This window comes from Podarcis vaucheri (genome assembly GCF_965113315.1).
Source record: "Podarcis vaucheri genome assembly, chromosome: 4".
Classification (NCBI taxonomy): Eukaryota; Metazoa; Chordata; class Lepidosauria; order Squamata; family Lacertidae; genus Podarcis; species Podarcis vaucheri.
Genome location: NC_138762.1, coordinates 68,962,616 through 68,980,489, shown reverse-complemented (window position 1 = coordinate 68,980,489; position 17,874 = coordinate 68,962,616). Strand labels below are relative to the sequence as shown.

The 17,874-nt window shown below is 42.7% G+C and overlaps 1 protein-coding gene across 2 annotated transcripts; it reads right to left on the bottom strand.

The window, feature by feature from the left end:
• Positions 1–1,115: 1,115 nt before the first annotated feature.
• On the bottom strand, positions 1,116–17,506 carry CLTRN (collectrin, amino acid transport regulator). Of its 2 annotated transcripts, XM_082220929.1 has the most exons (8): positions 17,337–17,506; positions 13,649–13,888; positions 13,147–13,230; positions 12,221–12,279; positions 8,533–8,618; positions 5,847–5,966; positions 4,239–4,433; positions 1,116–1,645 (listed from the first exon to the last, which is right to left on the bottom strand). In XM_082220929.1, the coding sequence occupies exons 3-8, from the start codon at positions 13,211–13,213 to the stop codon at positions 1,486–1,488; spliced, it is 687 nt and encodes a 228-aa protein (XP_082077055.1). In that variant the 5' UTR covers positions 13,214–13,230; positions 13,649–13,888; positions 17,337–17,506; the 3' UTR covers positions 1,116–1,485. The 2 variants fall into 2 exon arrangements, with proteins under 2 accessions (XP_082077055.1, XP_082077056.1); XM_082220930.1 differs by lacking the exon at positions 17,337–17,506 and having other exon boundaries at positions 13,147–13,407; positions 13,649–13,762.
• Between the last annotated feature and the right edge of the window lie 368 nt (positions 17,507–17,874).

Here is a 17,874-nt window from a genome sequence, read left to right as displayed (position 1 = left end):
GTGTTGGCAGCTACTAGAATTAGACAGATAGAGCAATGTCTCATCTTGCCTATCTGAGAAAGACATCCCATAACAGTTCTGAGAGTAAGAAGCATGCAAGGTCACTGGTTCATGACAGAACCCCCGCAATGAAACTCTCGTGTAGTGATATCCATTCCTGCTTCACAGTTCTTGAATTCAAAAGACTGAGATGCTTTCAGCAATAGTGTATTTTATTGTCTAAAAAAGTACACCACAGCATGTATGGAAAAGACATACATCCCCTTGCTCAATGGGGTTTACAGCTGGAAAAGACAGCAAGCACAGTTTGTATGAAGGGGCAGAGACGCATGCAAGTTGAGAAGGACGCATGTACAGGCCTGCTATTGAGCATGCTTCCTCCCTCTGAATATCAGTACATGCACTATTGTTGCTTCCTCTTCCTCCCTGCGGGTCAACCTACGAGCTCCTCCTAATCGTCTTCCCTCTGTTCAACCTCTGAGTGTTAGCCCAGAGGTGGTCATAACAGTTACACCAAACTATGCACATCTATTGGCTGCAGAAATCTTCAAAAGCCATTCCAGAAGAGATCATGAACTTGCTTCAAAGGCACAATGACAGCGACAAGAGCACAACATGTCTCTGAAAAGTGATCATCCGTAAACCCCGAAGGGCAGCAAATGTTCCTTTCTCACCCATTTCCCCCATCCTCTGTTCTCATGGGCCTCAATGAAGCGCACATGTTGGTTAATATATTGGATCAAAGCAATTCACTCTTTCCCCTCACTCGGAAAGTAAAAGGCAAAGGCCAACCAAACATTTAAATACTAGTAACAAGTCAGGATGCTTGAAGGATTTGATTTTGGTGATCTGAACCTCCCTCATTAATGTATAGAGATCCTTACGCAGTTATTCTTCGGCTTTCGCACTTTTCTGCATCTTGTGATGTCGCTTTTGGCTCAAAACATACAAAAATGCATTTTTAAATGCTACACAGGGGTCCTGTGAGAAATCCACATGGTTGTTCCTGGATCCCAGAAATACACATTTTGAAATGTGTTTTTGGAAGAATAATTTTGTGGAAATATGTTCAAAAATGTATTTTAAAAATAAAAGTGCAGGAATTTGGGTCCTCCCCTTTTAATTGAATGTGGGATGGAACAAGCTTATGGATTAAATATGCAAAAGTTATAAGGAGCAGGAACAGAGTGATCCATCTATCCCTACTAATACTGTTCCTGCTGTGAAATGGCCTTTGTCCTCAAATCTCTGATAGGTCCAAAGAACATTAAGCATTGGGAGTCAGATTTGCTCTTTCCATGAACCTTTTGATGAGAACTGAATTTGGGTGTGTATGTATGAACACGCTTATAAAAGGAATCGCCAAATGAAAACAAGGCAAAGTACACAAGTTTTCTCTCTTCTTGTTCTCCGATAATCATCATTAATTGCTAGATAAAACGAGGGCAGAGTCCCAAGGAAGGGCACGAGAGAAACTGAGACAGTTCATAAGGGTGTGAACCGCTCGTCATCTGCTGCTGCATAGACTCCATTAATACAGCCAGCTTTTAAATCCAAGCTATCGCAGGGGATTCCATTTTCCATTGTTACGGTTGCTTCACATTTATCTTCTAAACCTTCTATTTCTTCAGGTGCCTTATTACGTCTGAAAAGAGTAGAGGAGAAAGTTATTGTCCTCGAGAAGCATGACTTGGGAAACAGAATTTCAACGTACCTAAACCCTTTTAGTACAGTGGATTGGTAGCATCTGGGCTGCAGTGCAGCCAGATGGCAAGTGAGCCTAGAGTGTTACTGGCTGTGTAAGTAAGCCCTCTTCCCACACCCCCAAAAGATGCAAAGCCCACCCCCTGATAAATGCGGATCTTCAGTCTGCCCTGTGAGGGCTGCACAGGAGAAAAACATATTCCTTGTGCTTTTTCTTTACCAATGCAACTTGACACAGCTCTTGGCTAAAGGCAATCTTAGAAGATCTCTGAGTACGTGTGGTGCAATCCAGCAGCAAGACATCGTCTATGTTTAAGATAGCCTTTGCCAACCCAATCCAGCATGCTGGAAGTCACCAGGTTGGCAAATACTGATTTAACAACTGAGATTCTAGCACATTCATCAACCTCTCATCGTCAGCAAAAATGAACTTCATTTACAGAAGTTAGAAATTTCCCTACAGCTTCTGTCACAACCATTTTTTTCATCTGCTTATTCTGCCTTTCACACCACTTATTTTCTAGATGACCCCACCTCTCATATAATTGTGATAAAAGCAATGACTGTCCTACCAAAATTTCCCTGGTTTTTTCCATCTTGACTAGAAGGAACAGCTTAGCAATCTCTTCTTGGGTTATTTCCAGATTGATTTCTGACCTTGCCAACCACTGATACGCAGGGAAAGACCCTCCCATGCCGCATATGATGAAGCATCAGCTGCTATGGGGAGATAACAGACTCAAAGGTCAGCCACAGCATTTCTTCAGCTCCATAATACATGCGGGAACAAGCTCAGTCAGGACTTGTATATCAGCAATACTAACTGCCATAAAAGTATATGGTTCTGCTGCAAATCCTTGGGTGGTGAGCTTTGCTAAAAATAAATGGAAAGTGCTTTCCTTGATTGCAACATGGATCTTCTACAACCTCATCTTCACATGACTGCCTTCACTTTCACGTCTCCCTCAAATGGCCCAAAGCCATTCACCCATTGAGGCCACATTCACATTCCCTGTAGTCTTCTGTGAGGTGTCAGGTGGGCATCTATGGAGTAAGGTGGACCCACAAGGAAACTGGTTCCAAATTGTAACACCTTGAACTTGGCCCGGTAACAGATTGGCAGCCAGTGCAGATCTCTGTTCAGAGATGTTGCATGTTGACAAGGTTGCACACCTGTCAACAGCTGTGCTGTAGCATCCTTCACTAACTGTAGACTTTGGGTCAGGCACAAGGGAAGCCCCACATAAGAGAGCAGAGACTTAAATCCAACCCTGAAGTCACCAATGACTGAGCTACTCCCTGTCTAGGAAGTTGTCATACCATTTGCTGCTGGTAAAAGATGCTTCTAGCCTCGCAGGCTGCCTGGGCCTCCCGTGACAAAGCTGGATCTAGAATCACTACCAGACTGCATACCTGCTCCTTCAGGGGAGGTGCAACCCCATTCAGGGCAGGCAATGGACCAATTGATCAGACACTGGAACCACTCGCCTACACTGCCGCCTCCTTGCCAGGATTCACGCTCAGCTTATTTTCTCTCATCCATCCCACCACTGCATCCAGGCACTGATTCAGTATGGCCTCTCTTGAATCACTGTACTCATACCTTGCTCCAAATCTCCCAGCAACTTCATATGGATATGAAATAGCACTGGGGAGAAAATAACACCCTGTGACACCCTAGAACTTAGCTGCCAGGGGCCAGGTATTGAAAGTTGCAGGGAGATCAAGAAGCAGGAGCAAGGCTGCACTCCCCTGCCCCCAAATAGAAACTGGTAGTTAAATATGACTTTTCTCTTTTTGTTATGAATTTGGCAGACAAATTTGACCAGCCTCCTCCCGTATATCTTGCTCTCCAGCTCAGATCGGTGATCCAATTCTGTGTCCCACCACCTTCAAAGGAATAGCTGGTTTGTGCATGGGAGAGCTCTTCTCCATTATGGTACCTAGGCTATGGAACCCACTGCCTCAGTGTGGAGAGCCAGTGTGGTGTAGTGGTTAAGAGCAGTAGACTCGTAATCTGGTGAACCGGGTTCGTGTCCCCGCTCCTCCACATGCAGCTGCTGGGTGACCTTGGGCTACTCACACTTCTTTGAAGTCTCTCAGCCCCACTCACCTCACAGCGTGTTTGTTGTGGGGGAGGAAGGGAAAGGAGAATGTTAGCCGCTTTGAGACTCCTTCGGGTAGTGATAAAGCAGGATATCAAATCCAAACTCTTCTCAGTAGATCTGGCTGACCCCCTGCCTCACAGTATTCAAGTGCTAAGTGCTCAATGAAACTGTTTTCTCCTGGCGTGTTTATGATGTGACTAGTTTGTGAATGTATTGTTCTCCTTTGACTTTTTGGGGAAATCCATAAATTTGGAAGTTCTGTTTTTGAATTTTTTAAAATTGACCTCTTTGTTTCTGAATTATTGCTGTTAGGTCCCTTGAAGTCTCGGTGAAGGGATGGAAAGACATTTTAAGCAACCGCTCCCTCCCAAAACCTACAGTTCCCTTAAAAGCCAACGCAAAAACATAAAAACATGCAGGGTTCACCTCTTGCGTTGATGGATTCCGGATATTATAAGGTAAGCAATTCCAACCGTAATGATGCAAAGGACAACACCAAACACAATCAGCCACGTCGGCACAGAGCCTTCAACTGCTGGTGCTAAAGTGGACGAGATTTCCAGAAACTGCAGCGCATCATCATTCAGTAAAAAGGCACTGTTGATTCGGTTTTTGTTCTTCCTTAAAAAGAGATACGAAGTAGAACATCTTGTTCATTTCCCCCTTTCATTAATTGTTTTGTTTTCACATTATAAATGTTGGCGACAGCACAAATAGTGATGCATTTTATAACAACTGTTATACAAGTAAATGTTTTGGGCAAGATCCAACGTTATGCCACTGGATGGGATAGGATTTCCCCTTCCTCTCCTCTTCACTTCAGCCCTTCAGTCTGCTTTGGAATGCTGTGGTGCCGTATAAAAGGAGCGGTGCTTGAATTATAAGGACCTTGTCTTTCTTACCAAATCACACTGGTTTTGCAGTGTTCTGGGAGACCATGGCTTGGTTAAAATTGGGGCGTGGAGCTTGTGTATTTCATTAAAACCCTATTCTATCTCTCCCCCCCCCCACCCTGAATTCAGCACTGGGCAGCATTTTTATTAGTTTTTAGCTGTCCTTTAGCAATAGGGACTGATGGTACCATAACAAGCATTTCAACAACATCTCCTATCATGATGGCCAACATTTTAAAGTCCAAGGTGCTAGAAATGCATGCCGCGGATGAAGAAAGAGACTTACGGTAAATCTGCTTATGCAGAGTGTAAATGCTTCGAAGAGCAGCCAAAACAAAGTGCATTCCATTATTCTTACCATGGTCCAACAAATCAGTAATCTCCTCCCCGCCCCAGACACACACACAATTGCAGTGAAGTTGGTTTTGAGTTTCTCTGTAGAAAACAGTTTAATCTGCTCATAAGCTTAAAAGTTAATCTTTCTCGAAGAATGCAGTCTCATTCATTGCCACATTCGCATTTATTCAAACCAGAGGCAATACACTTCTAAAAGATAACATGATTAAAAAACAACAACCTAAGTTCAACAGCAAGTTAAAAACACCCATGACAACTATTTTCCACTGAAACCTTCCTGGATTCCCCATTTAAAGGCACTATCATTAACAAATTCCTAATATATAATGGAGGTCCCAAAATGGGCTATTCTTCTCCCCTCAAATAAGCTCCTCACTTCCCATTTTAAATGTGATTATTTTTAAAAAAACGAGGAAGTGAGAGAAAAGTACATTTCCACTGTGCTTTATAAAAGCAGAAAGCAATTCTTACAATGATACAAATGAAAGAGATATATAGCTCAAAGTGATTAAAAGCATTGATAACAGGAAATTTATGTGAAAAAATAAGTCTCGGGCATGGTGTTAGAGAACACAGGTTTAAAACCCTGTTCTAGTATGAAGCCCACTGTGTAGATTTGAACACGCCACTCTCTTGGAATCTAGCCTACAAGACTGAATTACTGGAGAGCTATAAATGCAACTCTAAGGAATTCTGACCAGCAATGCAATGCAAATGCTTACTAACAGACAATATGTTTGGTTAGAACAACATCGTGAGAAGATATAAATGGCTGATGCAGTACCTTATGGCAGCTTCCACATCACTCCTAGGAATAGTAGTTGTTGCATTTGTGGATGAATCTGTGACCACAAACCAAAATGATACCCGATCTGTTACGTTGCAGAGCAATACGTTGGAAATTCTGTGAATAGTTTAGGATACAGAAGAAGAAGAAGAAGAAGAAGAAGAAGAAGAAGAAGAAGAAGAAGAAGAAAGGGATTATCAACAAACAGGGAATAATGACAACCAAGTCCTAAGTAGTTAAAAGACAGGGGGCAGGTTCAAAATTATCTGGAAATCAAGCCCCTTCATTAAGGAAGTGCTCTTCTTTATTATTACGTCCCCAATTCAAGATGTGGCATGGAAAACAGGATATGGAGCACTGAGAGAAGACCAGTCGCACAGTGGACTCTGGAAGGCAATGACTGCCCATTGAGCCAAATCTTTTAGGTTACTGTCTCATCGTTCTTCCTTACAACTTAGGCCTGTTTATCAAGCATTCACCCCAATTTGCTTGTGGGATATTTATACAACTTCCTATTAATCATTTGTTCACCCCACACTTTTCAGAGCATTTCCCCATTAATTTCCTTACTGCAAAAAGCCCATTACAAAAATGCTTGTGTTAGAGTGTCAAAGCACTTTAATTGAGCAAACCTGCATTTCTGGTATGTACTTCATTGCCTCACAGAAATTAAGTTCAAGTCTCTAAGCAAATGGAATAGGCAGCTGGTGGCCTGAAGGCTCAATATCTGTCTCTCATGATTGCTGATTCCATACTTCTTTTCCGCTCTAGCAACAAAAGCACTTTTGTTGCTTTTGCCCATCCATGTGGTCAAAGCTGGAAAATGGAAGCCAGCAGCTGAGGTTCTGCCACCATCTCTGCAGCTCACACTAGAAAGTAGGGGCTTTAAAATGTCCAACCCACTTCTTGGCTAGTGCAGGAGATGATCAGTGTGTACAGCCAATGTTGGTGGCCCTTCTGACCTTGATCCATCCGCAACATGGCTCTTTAAAAAAAAAAAAAAAGTATCCTGAGGTAAAAAAACGGCACCATCTGTTCAATGGTGACATCTTCTGGCTGCTTAACAGCAGTGTGATACTATTTCTGTTACTTATTACTGATGTTTTATTTTATATATTACATGTTAAGTTACAGATTTAATAACATGTTATGGTATTTCAGTTGCATCTGCTGCTAGTTTTATCAATAGAATTAGTGTGGAGTCATCCATCATGATACATACAAAAATTAAGGCATATTTACCACCGCTACTACTTATTGGTATACTATAAAATACAGCATTAAAACAACTTAAAACGAATTAAAATCACAACTGGAGGAGGTTTCTCTCTCTCTCTCTCTCTCTCTCTCTCTCTCTCTCTCTCTCACACACACACACACACACACACACACACACACACGGTGTAGGGGACAAAGACCTTTCTTGGTGGTGGCAGCGGTGGGAGGCTATCAAAGAGAAGAAACAGGAGCAGCCTGACAATGAGGCAGAGTGAAGCAGCTGCCTCAGGCGGCAGATGCTGAGGTGCAGGGAGGGGACAGAACTGCAAATGCCATGTGACTTGCCCTGCCCTCCCTATGCTAGCCTGATACCCTCAAGTGCAGTGGGAGATACTGTCCTTTCACCAGTATTAGAGTAAGATTCAACTACCAGTCAAATTGGCTTCTTGGGAGAAGGTGCCATCTTGTCCTTCACTTCAGGCAGCAAAATGTCTTGAGCCACCCGACATTGGTGGGTGCCGACTCCAACCTCTATGGAGGAAGAGAATGAAGGCTTCCTTCTCATGTTAGCAGGGGGACACAAACCTGCAGTGAGAGGGGGCAACAGGGCAGACTTTTGTCCCCTATGGAAAATTCTGTAGTTCCGGCACTGGTCTGGACTCAACCCAGTTGCATTCAAGGATTTAACATAACTCATCTGAATGAAAGTAAGTATTCTTACTTATTGGCTGTTCTAAAGTTTAACTTCCCCGACACACTAAGCATCTGTTCAGCATTTTAAACAAGTCACAGATTACGGAAACTGAAGTAACAAACCCCTCACAAAGGCTACAATAAGTTTTAACATAGAATGATCAACGCCTAGTGTGTTGTCCTTTAGGAATTGCACAAATAATTTGACAGGTCTGTTAAGTAAGAAACAAAGTATGGTTAAATCACCACTGGGGGAAAAGCTGTTTGTCAAAATGTTATTATTTCTCGATATGGATGTGCAAAATTTGCATTTACATTGGGACTGTTTCTGCTTGCTCCAGCAAAAAGCAAATATGCTTATAAACAAATGTAAACCTGTTCAGAATACCTTATGCAGGAGAGCCTACTTCAAGCTAGATAGTGATGATAAACAGATAAAACAAAAGGAGCTGCTGCTATTTTTCTTCCAGTTTCCAGGAAACAAGTTTTCCCCTTCTGGGCTCTTACTTTACTTTAGGCATGTTCCATTGAATGTTTAGTTGACTGGACCACTTGGGATTGCTGGCTCCTTTTTTGGAACAGCAAGGCCTTGGGCTTTATCCCAAATTACTTTAGCAAGTCCTCTGTGTTTCAAGTCTTTTGCTCTGCATCATTCTGGAGTGTGGGGGCTCTGAATTGCATCTGGCTGGGCTTGGTGGGAGTTTTAATCCAAAGCATCTCGAGGGCACCACGTTGGGGAAGGCTGACTGACAGGAAAATTAGGCATACTCACTGGGTGGTTTCTTGGCTGAAATATCTTCTCATGGCAAAAGCCACCATTGCTTTAAACAGGTATTCTTCATTGGCATCCCAAGTATACTGTAAAAACACACATATGCACTGTTATGGATAGCGAGGCAGAGGGAGAAGATTTTATTGCTTTTCAGCTAATACTCACATGAGAAACACAGACTAGAAACTACAATGTGCTGTGTATTTATTAGTTAAGTTAGTTAAATGTATTTGTTAAATTAGTTAAGTTTGTATCTGGCCTTCCTATCAAAAGGTGCTCTTATTACAAAGATAAAATCTGGAAACTTTAGCCAGCAGCTGCCTGTCCCTTGTACATGAGAACTGTTTAAAGAGCTGATGGTTATGTTCCAGGCACAACTCCAAGTGCCCTTTTGGCCTACAAAGTCCTTCGCAAAGAAGAATAAGCAGTCAGGCTTGCTTCGAAGACATGCAACAGAGAGGTGGAACATGTAGTTTGATCCTGAATCCCGTGACCACAGCTACATATTCTATTCTATTCTTCTAGAATGGAAACTGGGCCACGGCTGCGGGGAGAGGGAGCAGACAACAACTGTTGGGGGTCTGGATTTGGCCAGGATACCACCAGTTGCGAAATCTCTACTATGAAAAGAACAACAAAGGGCAGCGAATGCAAAAATGATTTATGTTTGAACATGTTACCTAGAAATCACCAAAGCATCCACATTTAATTGCGCAATAATTCAGATCAGTTCATTTGTAATTAAATGCAGTTTGAACTTAATGTATCTTTATATCCAGTGTAATTTTTTATCCGTGTTAAAAATTCTCTTCCTTGTCTCTTTAGTTAGGAAGAATGATTTGTAATTTCCTAGAATTTCAAAATATTCCTTTTGTGTTCCGGTAAAGTAGGTTAGATGCAGTAGACAAACATACCCATAGCTATGAATGCTGATTCACTAGACATACAAAAGGTTTGCACATCTGATGAATTGTTATTTTAATGAATTTCTCATCCTTAAATACAATATAATACAAATAAAATATTTCACAATGATTACGTCACTGTTATAGGTATTTAAATCTGGGTGTTGTTGTTGTTTAGTTGTTTAGTCGTGTCCGACTCTTCGTGACCCCATGGACCAGAGCACGCCAGGCACTCCTGTCTTCCACTGCCTCCCACAGTTTGGTCAGACTCATGCTGGTAGCTTCAAGAACACTATCCAACCATCTCGTCCTCTGTCGTCCCCTTCTCCTTGTGCCCTCCATCTTTCCCAACATCAGGGTCTTTTCCAGGGAGTCTTCTCTTCTCATGAGGTGGCCAAAGTATTGGAGCCTCAGCTTCAGGATCTGTCCTTCCAGTGAGCACTCAGGACTGATTTCCTTCAGAATGGAGAGGTTTGATCTTCTTGCAGTCCATAGGACTCTCAAGAGTCTCCTCCAGCACCATAATGCAAAAGCATCAATTCTTCTGGGTGGGGGCATAATTTTGACCTCGCTCCCTGACAAGGCAGCACTCTTGCAACCCACTCAGTATGAAAATTTGGACCACCCTGTCTTAGGGGCCTTCAATACCATCAACCATGGTATTCTTCTGGAGCAGCTGTCCAGGTTAGGGATGGCTTTGCAGTAGTTCTGGTCCTATTTGGATGGTCATTTCCAAAGGGTGATGCTTGGAGAGTGTTCTTAAGCCCCATGGAGCCTTCAGTGTAGAGTTCCTCAGGGCTCAATTTTATCCCCCCATGCTGTTTAACATCTACATGAAACTGCTGAATGGGGCCATCCAGAGTTGAGGGTTATGCTGATGGCACACAGCTCTACTTCTCCTTTACATCTGCAGGTGAGGCAGTGGATGTGGTGGACCGTTGCCTTGCAATGGACTGGATGACAGCCGACAAACTCAATCTAATGAGACCGAGGCACTGTTAGCGGGTGGTTCCCTAGACTGGATGGATGGGAAGTTGCCTGCTATTGCTGGGGTTACACTCCCTTTGAACGAGCAGGTACATCGCTTGGGGGTATTCCTGGGTCCTTTACTGTGCCTTCCATCAGCTTGGGCATGTGGCCCATGCCTAACTTCGGCTGTCTATGCTCTGGTAACTTCTAGGCTGGATTACTGCAATGCATTATACATAGGGCTGCCTCTGAAGACGGATCAGAAACTGCATCTGGAGCAGAATTCAGCAGCCAGGTTGCTCACCGAGGGAAAATGCTTTGAACTTGTTACACTCATCCTGGCTGCCAATTAGTTTCCGGGCCCAAATCAAAGTGCTGGTTTTGACTTATAAAGCCTTAAATGGCTAAGGACCACAGTACCTCAAGGTGCACCTCTCCTCATATAAACTAATATTCTACAACCTTTTACATGTGTTCGGGGGTGGGTTATAATTTTGTTCTTGTTCTGTTTATTTGTGCTTTTATTCTGAGATCCAGCACCAAGGGCCTTCTGGCGCTTCCCTCCCTGCAAGAAGTGAAGCTACAAGGCCTTCTTGGTAGTGGTGCCCACCCTGTGGAACGCCCTCCCTTCAGATGTCAAGGACATAAACAACTACAGTCATACCTCGGGTTACAGACACTTCAGGTTGCTTTTTTCGGGTTGTGGACCGCCAAAACCTGGAAGCACTGGAATGGGTTACTTCTGGTTTTGGCAGTTGTGCATGTGCAGAAGTGCTAGATCGCGCTTTGCGCACGCGCAGAAGCACCGAATCGCAACCCGCACGTGCGCACACGCAGGTTGCAAACGCTGTGGGTTGCAAATGTGCATCCCGCACGGATCACGTTCACAACCCGAGCGTCCACTGTATCTGACTTTTAGAAGACATCTGAAGGCAGCCCTGTTTAGGGAAGTTTTTAATGTTTGATGTTGCTGCTTTTTTATTATTGTTATTGGTGTTCTGTTGGGAGCCGCCCAGAGTGGCTGCGGAAACCCAGCCAGATGGTTGGGGTATAAATAATAAATTATTCTTATTCTTATTATGTATTTTTATCTTGTGAACCTCCCTGAGATCTTTGGATGAAGGGCGGTATATAAATGTTAATGTTGTTAATGTTAATAAAAACAACTGGTATAGCTGACAGAGCTGCCTTGGTAGATCCAGGAGCATTGGGGCTTGTAGAGGGGCAGACCCTGGTGAGGCTTCATATACAGGTTTGTCTTATCAGGGTAGAGGACAGCTGGTTATCCTTTCAAGTGGCACCATATGGTATACATGCAACTGAACAAAAGCTGTTGTTTCCTTCTCTAGAAGAGATGTCTGAAGCAGCCAGAAGCTGACACAAAATACGCTTACTCCAACAGAGAGAGTTACATGATCACAGTATTTGATAACATTCATTTAATCCTTCAATAGTCTCGATCTATGCAGCTGACAACCAAAATAATGATTCCAGTAGGGTTTGACAGCCTCATAAACTGTGTGTTTCATACTTAAGCATAAATACTTGAAATAGTTTAGAAAAGAATGACAGTCTGGAAGTCTGCTGTGGAAAGTGTGTTTGTTTTTAAAATGGATGAAAAGCATTGTATCTCCTCAAGCAGCGTTGCTCAGATCTCAAAGAAGGGAAAAAAAACAATTTGTCAGAAAATTTACTGGATTGATAATTTAATAACTTTCATAGGCAAGCTTATATCTCTTTCACGACACAGTTAACACTAATCGGCCTCTTGTAAAACTTTCACCAGAAAAAGTGGATGTAAATATTTCACTTACTGCATTATCTCCTAGAGCTCTTTTGATACTAATCCGCACTTTGAAAGCATTCTCTACATCTGTTACAAAGAGAAAGGATAAAGTAAAATGTACATTCATGCACGTATAGATTAGTCAATGGAGCTTTGTTATTCATTTGTGTTCTTCAGTGCATCAGAGCATTATTATTATCATTATTGCTCATATTCTGATTTTATCTCCTCCTTGTATTTTTATGTTGCAGTTCTGTAGGTTGGTATTAATTTATATTATTATCCCTGTTATGTTGAGCAAAAATACCCATAGCTGTCAACTTTTCCCTTTTTTTAAAGGGGAATTCCCTTATTCGGAATAGGATTCCTCGCAAAAAAAGGGAAAAGTTGACAGCTATGAAAATACTCCATCCTTATATCGCAATGTGATATAAGGGCAGATCAGAGATATTTCAAATAAATATGTTCTGAATGTATTTCAGGAAATGGAGACCCCAAAATACAATTACTGTACTTGGAACATTTTACTGATGTTGGGGGGCAGGGATTTCCAGATAACTTTGCTTAGGATTCAGACGTAAAAGAAGAAAATCTGTACATTTGAATGCCACCCACCCACCAACAAATTGTGTAGAAATCATGGACCACTTATACAGATTTGTCATTATTTTTCAGAGACCTGCCAACCAGTGTTGAATGATTGGTGACAAAGAGGATATTATTGGAAAGGTTATGTGAATTGCCCCATCAGGATTCTCAGAGTTATTTTAACCCTAATAAAGGCACTCCTGATTTCAAGGCAACCCTTTCGTATTCAGAAATGGTTCTTCAGAAATTAGTCCCACTTCTAAGGCTTACTTCGAAGTATACATAGAACTACAGCCCTGGGTTTTCAATGTGCCAGGTCGTCAAAACAACAGCGACTGAAGGTTAAGACATAAAATGGAATCTTACCTGGTTTGCAAAATTCAGGATATGCAACAGCAACCCAGGCAGATGCAAGCAGCAATCTCCCTAACATCCTTCCAGACTTGGAAACTTCAGGGAAAAACAAAAAAGACTGTAATGCAGTCTTAAACTTCCAATGACCCAGGATTAAAGCATCAGCAGAACTAGGAAATGATGAAGTAGAAAGTTTAATAATTAACCCCCTTTATCTTAGCAAAAACAGTTGGGGAAGCATCCGTTTTCATCCTTTTATCTCTTTAGGTGCACCTGAATAAAGCAGGTAGGAAGTATTTTCTTTCTCATAACATTTCATATAATAAATATCCAACAACTGAACACTTTGTCCTCTCAGTCATAAACTCCACACACACACACACACACACCACCACCACCACCACCACCACCACCACCACCACCACCACCTTATTTAAATGCTGGGTTTTAAAAACTGTTTTAGTGAATTTGTACTATGCTGCCACACACGATCATAAATTGTGAAGGAAGTTACCTGCCAAAAGAATATGTCATGTAGACAAATAGCCTTGGATGGAAGTAAACGAAACAACCGGGAAGCAACACACTTGTCTAGAGAACTGTACTCTTCGACCTCTCATCTTGTCCCCAGCTAAATGGCCATACAAAACTTTCGCCCTGATTTTATGTTTGTTAGTTGTAAATATTTTTCAAAGGGTTTTGGATTGTTGTTGGCATTCTGCAGCATTCCACTGCCGTGACATAACAGGACCTCCTGGAGACCACGGGATATGAGAGGGAGAGAAAAACAATCCGTTTTGCATTGTAAAACTTGACAATTCAGCAGTCTATAGGAGCACAGGTGGTGAACCTGTGGCCTCAAGATGATGTGAACTGAAATTCTTACCATCCCTGGTCACGAGTCACGCTGTCTGGGAGGGATTAATGGAAGCTGGAGTCCATCAACTTTTGGAGAGCAACACGTTCTTTTTGCCTGCTGGATGTCATCTGCTGCTTCAGAAGAAGCAGAAAGTATGTCTGCTTTAGAATATTGATGATCTCAGTCCCAAGCTGTGCATTGCAGTAAAGGCTACCTGAACCTGAAATTTTTATGTGAGGACATATCAAGGGAAAAGATGCTGCCTGCCAGCTCCATTTGAACCTGTAGCTACTGTACTCAGTCAGATACACAGCATCACTATTAAGTTGTGGGTTGACATAGCAGCCGGCACAGCGATTCCTTCAAGTAGCTCTTTATTAAGGTAAGCTGGAACAGAACTGACTGTGAACAGCTCAGCCGGCCTGTATTTATAGGCAGCCGGCTGTCAACATTGTAACCACAACAGCCCAGAGTTCCCGCCTAAAATAACTGCCGCGGACCTGAGTGAAAACTATCTACAGACCTGAGTGAAAACTATATACAATATCCCCCTGTTGGCCCAGGGTGAAACTACACTACATAACAATCACCAACAGGACACACACAACCAGCTGGCTGGAGGGCCCTAAGACTTAATTACTTTCAGAGGCGTGACTTTCAAATACACCATGTGACTGCAGTATCTCAAGGACCACCTCTCCCTACGCAAACAGACCTGTGATCGTCATCTGAGGTCCTTCTTTGTGTGCCTCCTCCACAAGAGGTCCAGAGGGTGTCAAGATGACAACAGGCCTTTTCTGCAGTGGCTCCCCATTTGTGGAATGCTCTCCCCAGGGAGACTCGCCTGTTGCCTTCGTTACCTATTTTAGGTGCCAGGCAAAAACATTATTCTTCTCTCAGGCATTTGCCAAATTAAACAATCTATGGCCGTGTAAACTGTGTGTGTGGAGGGTGTTATTGCTTTGTTTGTTCTTATGTTATGTACATTGGTATTTTTATAAACTGTAAACTGCCGTGTGAACCTTGGAAAAGGATGGTATACAAATTAAATAAAAAAAAAACAAACAATAATTTATGTATTACTGGAAAGTGCTTGAAACTCATGTGTGTACTAGTTCTTTGGCTCTGTCTAGCTGGCCTTATGTGTAGTTGTATGGAAAAACACCAAGTTCCAAGAACTTCTCTGTAATGGGACTTCTCTGTAATGCAAAATTGTGTGTGCCTAGCATCATCTTCCAGTAGTGATGTATGGAAGTGAGAGCTGGACCATAAAGAAGGCTGATCGCCGAAGAATTGATGCTTTTGAATTATGGTGCTGGAGGAGACTCTTGAGAGTCCCATGGACTGCAAGAAGATCAAACCTATCCATTCTTAAGGAAATCAGTCCTGAGTGCTCACTGGAAGGACAGATCCTGAAGTTGAGGCTCCAATACTTTGGCCATCTCAAGAGAAGACTCCCTGGAAAAGACCCTGATGTTGGGAAAGATTGAGGGCACAAGGAGAAGGGGACGATAGAGGATGAGATGGTTGGATACCATCGAAGCTACCAGCATGAGTTTGATCAAACTGTGGGAGGCAGTGGAAGACAGGAGTGCCTGGCGTGCTCTGGTCCATGGGGTCATGAAGAGTCGGACATGACTAAACGACTAAACAACAACAAGAAGAATCATCTTGGGTGGCAATCACAGACTAATTAACATATACTTGGAATTCTACTCTTTGAAAGCTTGGAGCATTTATTGTTTATGCTAACGCTTGTAGCATATACACTAAAATAACCTCAGCTGAGGCTCAAGTTTACTTGCTTTTGTTTTGCATGGTGAAACTATCTCTGGAACAATATTGCTGGATTTTTTTTAACCATTCTTGTCACTCTCCCTTTCCTCCTTCGTGTGCTGTTGGCATCCATCTGTCTTGAGAGTCAAACTGCTGTGTTTGCAGCACTGAAGTGACCTCCCCTGGGCACAAGCCTGGACAGTGTGTATGGAGGTACTGGCCTGCCCAGACAACAAGACCCACCTCTCAACCTCAATGATGTGGTGTAAAGGAAATTAGAGCAATCCGTTTAGCACCAACTTGCCTGCAGGAGTTGCTGGAAGGAGGTGCATTCCAACCATCTTAGGGATCCATTCTGGATTTGTGTAGGGTTTACTCTTTAGCTTTTTCTTTTTCCGAAGATATCCCACAAGGCAGTGGAGGTTTAGGATCAGAGTTTTGCTTCTTCTAGATGGGCTACCTTCCCACACTGATGAGCCCCATCTGCCCCTCACTTCCTTCTAGAATGCAGAAACCACTTTCTTGACCATTGGAGCCACTATTGGCCACATCCGCTCAATCTGCTAGAACCTGTCTTCCCATGCAGGGGAAGACCCTTACTCACTGAGGGTACCCTCACCTGGTTTAGGCAACCAGTCAAAGCCGTTCCTGGGGTGTGGCTGCTGCCCCATGCTGACAGCTTCTAGGAGCTACAGGTGAGAGCTGAGTGCAGGGTGGCAACCCAGTCAGATGGGTGGGATATAAATAAAATCATCATCATCATCATCATTATGGAATAGGACGTCCCTATTTTCATTGGAGAAATGTTGGAGGGTATGTAAATGTACTTTCCACAGTGCGGTATAATGAAGCAGTAGTTTAATGTTTTGGTTTTGGAGCTGAAGCCTCACGTACGTGCTCATCACTCAGTGACTCCAACATCAAGAGAAGAATTGCATGTGTGAAATAGCCTCTGCAGATCAAACACTGCAGACAACTCACATCTCTGTACTCTTTTTTGGTGGCTACATTCACTTGTAAGTCATCCAGTAAACAAACATGGAGAGATGTACTTGGCCCCAGATCACAATTCAGCACAGGAGGTGTATAGATTTACTCATCACTTCCTTCTGTGCAGAAAAATCAGCTGGATGTGTGAAGGAGCATTAGAATGAGTGCCTCCTAACCATTTGCCCTAAGGTCACCAGACACTACTTATGTGAAATTAGGGGCTTCTGGAGATGATGCCAGACAAAATGGCAATTTAACAATGTTCTTAAAACACACACACACACACACACACACACACACACAAAAAAAACACTTGATCAGTTTCACAGTATTAAGAAGGCTGGGGTACTCATCCAACACTGGTAAAAACAATGTCAATAGTTTTGCGAGATTTGTAGTTGTTGACTTCTCCCCCCCCCTCCCATCACCAAAGTAAACATGTTGCGGCTAGCAGCTAATCTCAGGATTAGCTGAACTTTGGGTTTCCGGGCTTCACAGCTTATAACTGAAGAAAAGCTTTGTTCCGGAACTCCACTCTAAAAAAGTTGAGTTGTTTTTAATCCATCTTTATACCCACCAGCTCCCCTGATAAATTGTAGAGGCGGGGCAATTTCCTTTTCACTCACTCCTTACAGCTTCTTAACCAGGTAGTAAATGTTGTTGAATGCATCTGAGTCGCAGCTGATCTCTTAATAGATATAATGAGATTTGCTAGGAGATGAAACATTCTGTTTAATATTCTTATGCTTTAAAAACCAAAACAGCAACAAGTGTTGTGGTTACTCATGCGGCCTGTTTTGGATGTCAGTGCAGGACAGGCTACAGCAAAGTAAATGAACACAGTTTATTTACACCTAGCAGGGGCTCATCCACACTGTGTTTGCAGCTGTTTGCGTAGTTCACATGACATTACGCTCAAACAACAACAATCTTGATGCTTTCCCCAAGCAAAATCAGGTTTACCAGATATGGGGATAATCTGATACGGGAATAATCTGATTGGAGAAAATTTGTTTCAGTAGTTTTGGGTGGGTGGATCAGTTGTCAGACATTCTGTTTCCATGCCTCCTACTTCCTCAATGCTTTCATTTCTTTCCTGGCTGTGCTTATAACTG